The following is an 8,461-nucleotide window of genomic DNA, read 5'->3' on the forward strand; positions in this document are numbered from 1 at the left end:
AATAGAATAGAATAGAATAGAATAGAATAGAATAGAATAGAATAGAATGGTACCTTGGAGGTCATCTAGTCCAACCCCCTTCCCAACCTATACCATTTCAGATAAGTGACTGTCTAGCCTCTTCTTAAAAACCTCCAGTAAGGGAGCACCCACCATTTCTGAAGGCCAGCTGCTTCTCTTTGCAGTCTTTTTTTTGAAAATGCATGATCTTTTGGGGGCAACGTATAAGCAGCCCTTCGTATGCAAACTTCCAACTCTCATTTTTCTCCCACTTAGCCAGAACAGCGGCCCAGCCAGGCTGAAGAGGAGAACCTGACAGACGTGCAAGAACGCAAGCCAGGGATTTTGACGCATCGAAAGAGCAAAACAGCGGAAGGCCAGGCGCCGAAGCCGGAATCCGAGACTTCGCTCGCTGAAATCAAGGCCGCCTTATCCAGAGCGCAGACTCAACTGCGGGAGGCTGAGCAGAAGCGGGAGGCCGAATCCGGACAGGCGGCGAGCCTCCAGGAGAAACTGAGGCGCGTTCAAGAAGCCTACGCCGAAGCCCAGGAGGAGTGCGACCGGTGGCACTCGGAGGCGGAGCGTCTGGTTGAAGAGATCCAGGCTCTGGAGCGTGAGAAGGAGACTTTAAAAGCCGGATCCCAGGTGTTGCAAGACGCGGCCACCCGGGCCGAGGTCAACCTCAGCCAGGCGCAGCAAAGTCTTCGCAAGGCACATCTTCGAAGCACCCAGCTAGCCCAGAAACTCCAACAGAAAGAGGAAGAGTTGGGGGAAGCTCAGCAGGAGCTCCAGAACCTGCAACGGAGCTTAGAGCACCACAGGGTCTCCTTGGCCCAGCTGGGGGCTGAGAAAGAGGCTTTGGAAGAGGCGCTGGGCCAAGCGGAGAGCTGCCGGCGACAAGGGGACAAGGAGAGTTGGCGGCTGAAGGCCAAAACCCAGGCACAGGAGGAGGCGCTGGCGGAGCAGGGCCGCCACCTGGCCCTCCTGGAGGCTCAAACTCGCCAGCAGGCAGCGGAACTCAACAGCCTACAAGAAGTTCTCCAAAGTCTTGGCGAGCTGGAACAGGAGAACGCGAGCTTGAGAAAGCGACTGGAACACCAGGAGAAAGCCGCCGCCATGCTGGAACAGGTAACTGGGACGGGACGTAGTCCTCGACTTACAACCGCCACCGAGCCCGTTTCTGTTGCTAAACAAGACCGGTATTCGGTGAATTTTGCCCCCTTTTACAGTTGTTCAATGAATCGCCACAGTTGTTAAGTAACAGGATTGTTAAGGCTTCCCCATTGACTTGTTGGAAGGTCGCAAAAGGGGATCAGGGGACCCCCGGGGGAGCACGGCAACTGTCACAAACACGAGTCAGTCTGAATTTTGAGCACGTGATCGTGGGGATGCGGTTAACGGTTGTAAGCGTGAAAAAAACCACGGTTGTAAGTTGAGACCTACCTGTACTGGGATATAAACAGAAAAGTCCTGAGGTCAACAGCTGGAATTTTTTGGGGGGGTGCCAGTTGTTCAGCCGTAAAAGCGCCCAGAGTTTTCCTGTAGCATTTTTTTTTCCCCTCTCCTCCCCTAACAATCTCATCGGAGTCAGCATTAAAGGAAAAAGGGAAGTGGAGGAAAGAGAAAAAAGCAAGAGAAAGTGAGAGTGGCAAATGAGCTATTTCCCATCGTATGTGCGTGTAGGGGAGTGTGTGTGTCCGTGTGTGTATAAAGAGGAGAAATTGTGATCACTCAAGTTTTGACCTGTTTGCAGCAATGAATCTTTCCCACTGCGGGTGCAACGGGCATTGCTCTAGAGGCGTGGGAACAAATAGCTTATTCTCTTGCAGTCCCTTCCTCTCCGATCTCTCCGTACTGCCAGGGGGAGAGGAGTCAGGCAAAGGAGAGACAGAAATCACTGACTTCCCCCCTCACACACACAAACACACAAACACACCTCACAGAGCAGAGAGATTGGAGCGGAAGAGATTGCAGAAAAATAAGCTTCGCTTAATGGCAGTGCTGCCCGTCCCAATTACGGTCGTTAAGAGGGGGGGGGGGTCTATCAGTATATTTCAGCTTCATCCACCAGGGGGTGCTACAGGACAGCCAAAGATGACTCCTAATATTTAATTGGGTTGGAAGAACCAGTGTCGCATTTAGCCTGTATTATTATTATTATTATTATTATTATTATTATTATTATTATTATTATTATTAGTTGTCTGCAGTCAACTCAAAGCCATGAATATATGTCACGTGACTGCGGCTGTCACAAATGTGAGTCGGTTGCCAAGCCGCCAAATTTTGATCACGTGACCAACGGCGGTAACGGTGAAAAAAAGGGCCGTAACTCATTCGTTTTCAGTGCCGTTGTAACTTTGAACGGTCACTAAACCAACTGTTGTAAGTCGAGGACGGCCTGCACTGGAGTTGCAGGGGGGGGGATAAAGGAAGGACAAGGCCCTTCACTCACAGGATGTCTGATTTGTGCTGCAGGAGTTGGCGAGAGAAAAGGCCGGGCCCTCCAGAGAGAATCCGGACGAGCTCCAGGAGCAGCTCTGGAAGGAGCAGCAAAATCCTCAGCCGGAGACCGGGAGCAGGTCAGGCTGGGCCCGGCCCAGGAGGGGTTTTGCAAGTTGCTGGGGGGTGTGTTTTGTGTGTGTGTGTGTGACTAGGAGCCAGGGAAACTTCACAGGGACTGGGATTTTTTGTTCTGATTTTATGGCTTGGGGGTGGTTGTGTTGTTCTTCTGTGAGCTGCTGAGGGTCCTGGCATATAAAATGGGCAGCTATATCAGAGGGAGGGAGGGAGGGAAAGACAGAGGGAAAGGAAAGGTAGAAAGAAAAGAAAAAGAAAGAAAGAAAGAAAGAAAGAAAGAAAGAAAGAAAGAAAGAAAGAAAGAAAGAAAGAGGAAGGGAGGGAGGGAGGGAGGGAGGGAGGGAGGAAAAGGAAAGGTAGAAAGAAATAGAAAGAGAGAGAGAACAGAGAGGAAGGAAGGAAGGAAGGGAGGGAGGAAAAGACAGAGGGAAAGGAAAGGTATAAAAAGAAAAAAGAAAGAGAGAGAGAGAGAGAATAGAGAAGAAGGACAGAGAGAGAACACGAAGGAAGGAAGGAAGGAAGGAAAAGACAGAGGGAAAGGAAAGGTAGAAAGAAAAAGACAGAAAGAAAAAGAAAAAAGAGAGAGAGAGAGAGAACAGAGAGGAAGGAAGGAAGGAGCTGACCCCCAACCCAGAGATTCGGGGGGGAGGGCAAACACCTGGCCCTATTCCCTGCTGATGGCTTCCTCTGTCTTGGCAGCCACCCAAAAACCAGGAACAGTCCCAAAGGCCAGCCCGAGAGCGCCCCCATTGGGCGGTTCGAGGAACTGCACCTCCCCAAGGAACCGCCGGTTCAGCCTCAGGTGAGACCCGTCTCAATCGCGGGATCGTGGGGCATGCTGCAACGGCCCGTTTTAAGTGTGAAAAACGGCCCCGAGTCCCTTTTTTTTCAGTGCTTTTGTAACTTGAAACGGTCACTAAACGAACCGTCGTAAGTGGAGGACTGCCTGTGTTGCCTGTAAGATCCCTTTCTCTAAACGTTAGGACAGCTTTTCCAAATTTGGCCCGCTGGGTTGTTTTTCCTGCCAGGATACAGCCCTCCAAGGTGAGGATTCGGCGATCACCGGGCGCCTGACCCAACTGGAGTCCCTGGCCAGCAGCCTGGAGACGGTGCTGCTGGGCCTGGCACGGCCAAAGGCAGAAGGCAAGGAAGGAGACGGGCACCGACAACCTGGGAACCGCACGTCGCAGGTGAGGTTCAGACGAGCGAAGCCAATGGGAGGGGCCGGCAGGATCCACTTAACAACCGGGGCCACGAAGAGATCGCCAAATTGGGTGTGACTCGAACCTTGTAAATAAATTCGGGGTGGCCCTTGGCTTATGGCCGCTTTGGGGAGCCAAATTTCCCTCGCTAAGCCAGGCGGTTCTAACAGCGAGATGGGCAGCACGTAAATTTTATAGATAAGTCAATACATTTTAAATAAATTTGTTTGTTTATTTGTTTATAAATAAACTCAGCCCAGAGTTAGCTTGAGGTAAGATGGGTGGCCTATACGTTTTATAAAAATGATAGATGATAGATAGATAGATAGATAGATAGATAGATAGATAGGTAGGTAGGTAGGTAGGTAGGTAGATATAGATATGAATGATATAGATAGATATGAATGATATAGAAAGAAAGAAAGATATGAATGATAGATAAATATGATAGATAGATAGATAGATAGATAGATAGATAGATAGATAGATAGATAGATAGATAGATACAGACAGACAGACAGACAGACAGACAGATAGATATGAATGAGAGATAGATAGATAGATAGATAGATAGATAGATAGATAGATAGATAGATAGATAGATAGATAGACAGACAGATAGAGAGATAGAGACAGACAGACAGAGATAGATATGAATGAGATAGATAGATAGATAGACAGACAGACAGACAGACAGACAGACAGACAGAGATGATAGATATAGATAGATAGATAGATAGATAGATAGATAGATAGATAGATAGATAGATAGATAGATATGAATGATAGATAGACAGACAGACAGATAGATAGATATGATGAATGGATGGATGAACAGATAGATGCAATAGATAGAACCCACCTCAAAGGGTTGTTGTAGGGAAAATAGGGGGAAGAAAGAATAAATAAACAGATAGACAGATATATAAAGAGATGATAGAGATAGATAGATGGATATAGATAGATAAGAGAGAGATGATAGATAGATAGATAGATAGATAGATAGATAGATAGATAGATAGATAGATAGATAGATAGATAATTAAATTCATACGCTGTCCTTCTTCTCCCTGTTACAACCGCCTTACTTAGTGACGGAAATTCTGCTCCCAATTGTAATCGCCTGCACTGGGGCTGCTGTCCTCTCCTCCCCTCTGCGCTGGGATCTTCCACCTTAATCTGGACTTTTCTCACCTGCCTGCCTCTCTACGTCCCCAGCGCTCTCTCCTGGCAAGGCAGCTGTCCGAGGTCCGGCAGAGGCAGGGCCGCCACGAGGCTGAAGTTCAGACGGTCCGGCTGGAGGCGGAGGCCTGGCGGAGACGCTACGAGCACCTCTGCCTGGATCACGACCACTTGGCGCTGCTACATCGACAGCAGGGCGACGAGCTGGAGAGGACGCTAAGCGAGCAAGCCGGCCTCAAAGCAGCGCTGCGCAGCCTGGAGAAGGAGCAGCGGGAACTGGAGGGCAGGTGCCGCCACAGTAGGGGGATTGTGGGAAATCTGCACCTAGGACGCGCTTGCCCATCGTGGGTGGCTCGCCGTTGAATTAAGCCCTGATGGGGAGTCCTTGAATTATGACCGCAGGTGCGACCAACTCTTGGGGCAGAAGAGCAGCCTGGAGCTACAAGAGGTGGCACTGCAGGCCCAGAAGGAACGGCTCGAAGTAGCCAAGCGACAGCACCAGGATTTGGCTGAGCAACACGCCAACTTAAAAGAAGAACATGAGCGGTAAGGCTGGGGGAATTGAGAAGCCAACAGACTTATCAAGCCGTTTGTAAATCCTTCAATGGTGACGTGAACCCTGGGCTTCCTGTGCATTTGACGATAAATAAGGCAGTCTTCAACTTAGAACGATTTGTTTAGTGACCATCGGAAGTCACGACGAGACTGAAAGAACTGGCTGTTAAAAGTCTCGTCCGCAGGATGTCAGCTACTTCGAATCAAGCTGCCTTTTGCAATTGACCGATGGGCATTGTGTCAATGCCGACAGCGTTCAATTGCTAATTGTTATGGTTTGTCACACACAGTTAGACAGATGTTTAGACCTGGATTGGGCCCCCTTTTGTCCACTTCTGAGTCCTTCCCAAGGACCTGGGACAGGCAGATGTCCCAGGTCCTTGGTCTGGTAGGATTTCAGCTGTTCCCAGTCAAGCTGCCTTTTGCAGTTGACCGATGGGGATTGCGTCAATGCCGACAGAGTTCAAGGGCTGCTCCAGATGTTTTGGGGTGGCACCCAAGGCGCCTATCACCACTGGTCCTCCCTTTCTTTTCTTCTTCATATTATTATACTGAGGTAATTAAGATTTATTCAAGCTGGGAGGTAGGAGCAGCCGTCAAAGGAGGGGAGGACGCCTTTCGTAACAGGACGGCCCTTCCCAAATCCTGCAGGGTCAAACAAGCGTTGGTCCAGGCCGAACGGGCCCAGGATGACCTCCAGGGTGAGCTTCAAGGAATGCAGAACCGGTTGACCGGCTTGCAACTGGAACAGGCAAAGCTGGAAGCTGAAAACGCTGCCTTGAAAGAGCAGAACCAGCAGCTGGACACGGCCTTGGGGCGCCTGAGCACCCAATGTGAGGTAAGACACACACACACACACACACACACACACACACACACACACACTGTGAGTTTGCCTTCACCTGGATATCCAAGAGGCCTTGCTGATGGTCCTTTCAGTGACGGCATCTCTGTTCTTCTCGGCAGCTGCTCGTCCAGTTGAAGGGCAAACAGGAGGAAGAGAACCGGCATCTGCTTCAGGAGATCCAGCTGTTGAGCAGGGAGAACAGACAGCTGTTGGAACGCAGCATGGAGAACCGAGAACAATTTCAGGAGGAGCAGCGTCAGTACCAGTGAGTGGCCGAAAATGGCCGTCGCTTAAGCAAAAAAGCAACAATTCAACTAGATAGATAGACAGACAGACAGACAGACAGACAGACAGACAGACAGACAGACAGACAGACATAGATTGATAGAGATAGATATACATAGAGATAAATATATAGATATAGATTGATAGATAGATACATAGAGATAAATATAGAGATAGATAGATAGATAGATAGATAGATAGATAGATAGATAGATAGATAGATAGATAGATAGATAGACAGATAGACAGATATATAGATAGATATAGAGATAGAGATTGATAGCTAGATAGAGATAGACACAGATAGATAGATAGATAGATAGATAGATAGATAGATAGATAGATAGATAGATAGATAGAGATAGATAGATAGATAGACAGAAATAGATAGATAGATAGATAGATAGATAGATAGATAGATGATAGATAGATAGATAGATAGATAGATAGATAGATAGATAGATAGATAGATAGATAGATAGATAGATATTGATTGATTCCAATCTGGCATCTGGGGGTAGGTGGGACTTTTTTTAACTGCCTGCTCCAGATTATAACCTCCCCCCCCCCCGGTTCTTTCCTCCACAGCGATAAATTAGGCGAATTGCGTCGAGAGAAACAGAAACTGGTGGAGAAAATTATGGACCAATACCGGGTGCTGGAACCCGCCATTCCCCGGGGCAAGTAAGTGTGATACACACAACTTCGCACATGCAAAGAAGTACGGTGCTCATTCTTTGCAGATCCCAAAACCAGGTTTAAATCTAGTCGGGGGAGAGAGAGAGAGAGAGAGAGGAAGCCCAGGAGCGTCACCTAGCTTAGGAAACGGTTAAAAATAACAAGTCCATCCCGGACCAAGGTACACGACAACACGTGTGGATGCGCTCGTAGAGTTCTGCTTCTTTGGAAAAAAGGTTTATAATTTCTTTCTCTTTTTTTTGCCCTTGTCTCCTCTTCTTCTGCTGGGCCAGGAAGAGTAACTGGATTGCTGGCAAGATAAGGAGGCTGATGAAACTTCGCAGAGAGCAGCCACGCCCCATGGCGGAGGGAGCGGGCAGCAGCAGCGAGAGCCTGGCCGGGCCAGAGGACCATGGGCTTGATAGTACAGGTGAGGGCCGGGCCAATTTGGTCAAAGGACGGAGGGTGCGCCAGCCAGTTACCAACCGTCTGAATTTTGACCACGTGTCTGTGGGCGTGCTGCAACGGTCCGAAGTGTGAAAACTGGGGATAAGTCAGTTTTTTTTTCCAGTGCCGTTGTAACTCCAAATGGCTACTAAATGAATTGTTATAAGTTGAGGACGAGGTGTTTTTGGTAGTCAATTCGATTTCCACGGGGAAGATTTCTTTGTAGGCCAGAATGATACAATGACTTGCCTCCTAGGAATTTGGGGTTTTCCATCACTGGAGGGTTTTAAGGAGAAACTGTCTGAAATGGTAGAGGGTCCCCTGCTCAAGCAGGGGGTTGGACTAGAAGACCTCCAAGGTCCCTTCCAACGATGTCATTCTGTTATTCTTTTTTCCTTCCTTCCTTCCTTCCTTCCTTCCTTCCTTCCTTCCTTCCTTCCTTCCTTCCTTCCTTCCTTGGTTTTTTTAAAGAAGATATTGGACATTGTTTTGCCGGAAATGGGATAGGGTCTTCTGCTTGAGCAAGGGGTTGGACTAGAAGACCTCCAAGGTCCCTTCCAACGGTTATTCTACTACCCTTCCTCCCTCCCTCCCTTCCCAATTCCTTCCTTCCTTCCTTCCACCCTCCCTCCTTCCCTGCCTTCCTTCCCAATTCCTTCCTTTCTCCCTCCCTCCTTCTTCCTTC

The 8,461-nt window shown here is 48.6% G+C and overlaps 1 protein-coding gene across 1 annotated transcript in view; it reads left to right on the forward strand.

Moving 5' to 3' along the window:
• Nucleotides 1-7,869, forward strand: part of CCDC88B (coiled-coil domain containing 88B) — a 17,955-nt gene extending 10,086 nt beyond the window's left edge. The window contains exons 10-19 of the mRNA XM_029286776.1: nucleotides 277-1,128; nucleotides 2,479-2,582; nucleotides 3,280-3,382; nucleotides 3,609-3,770; nucleotides 5,001-5,251; nucleotides 5,367-5,510; nucleotides 6,171-6,357; nucleotides 6,486-6,631; nucleotides 7,240-7,335; nucleotides 7,623-7,869. Of these exons, the coding sequence (XP_029142609.1) occupies nucleotides 277-1,128; nucleotides 2,479-2,582; nucleotides 3,280-3,382; nucleotides 3,609-3,770; nucleotides 5,001-5,251; nucleotides 5,367-5,510; nucleotides 6,171-6,357; nucleotides 6,486-6,631; nucleotides 7,240-7,335; nucleotides 7,623-7,869 (2,292 nt within the window). The remainder of the gene's footprint in view (nucleotides 1-276; nucleotides 1,129-2,478; nucleotides 2,583-3,279; nucleotides 3,383-3,608; nucleotides 3,771-5,000; nucleotides 5,252-5,366; nucleotides 5,511-6,170; nucleotides 6,358-6,485; nucleotides 6,632-7,239; nucleotides 7,336-7,622) is intronic.
• Nucleotides 7,870-8,461: the final 592 nt, after the last annotated feature.

This window comes from Protobothrops mucrosquamatus, unplaced genomic scaffold (genome assembly GCF_001527695.2).
Source record: "Protobothrops mucrosquamatus isolate PMUCROS unplaced genomic scaffold, P.Mucros_1.0 scaffold4911, whole genome shotgun sequence".
Lineage (NCBI taxonomy): Eukaryota > Metazoa > Chordata > Lepidosauria > Squamata > Viperidae > Protobothrops > Protobothrops mucrosquamatus.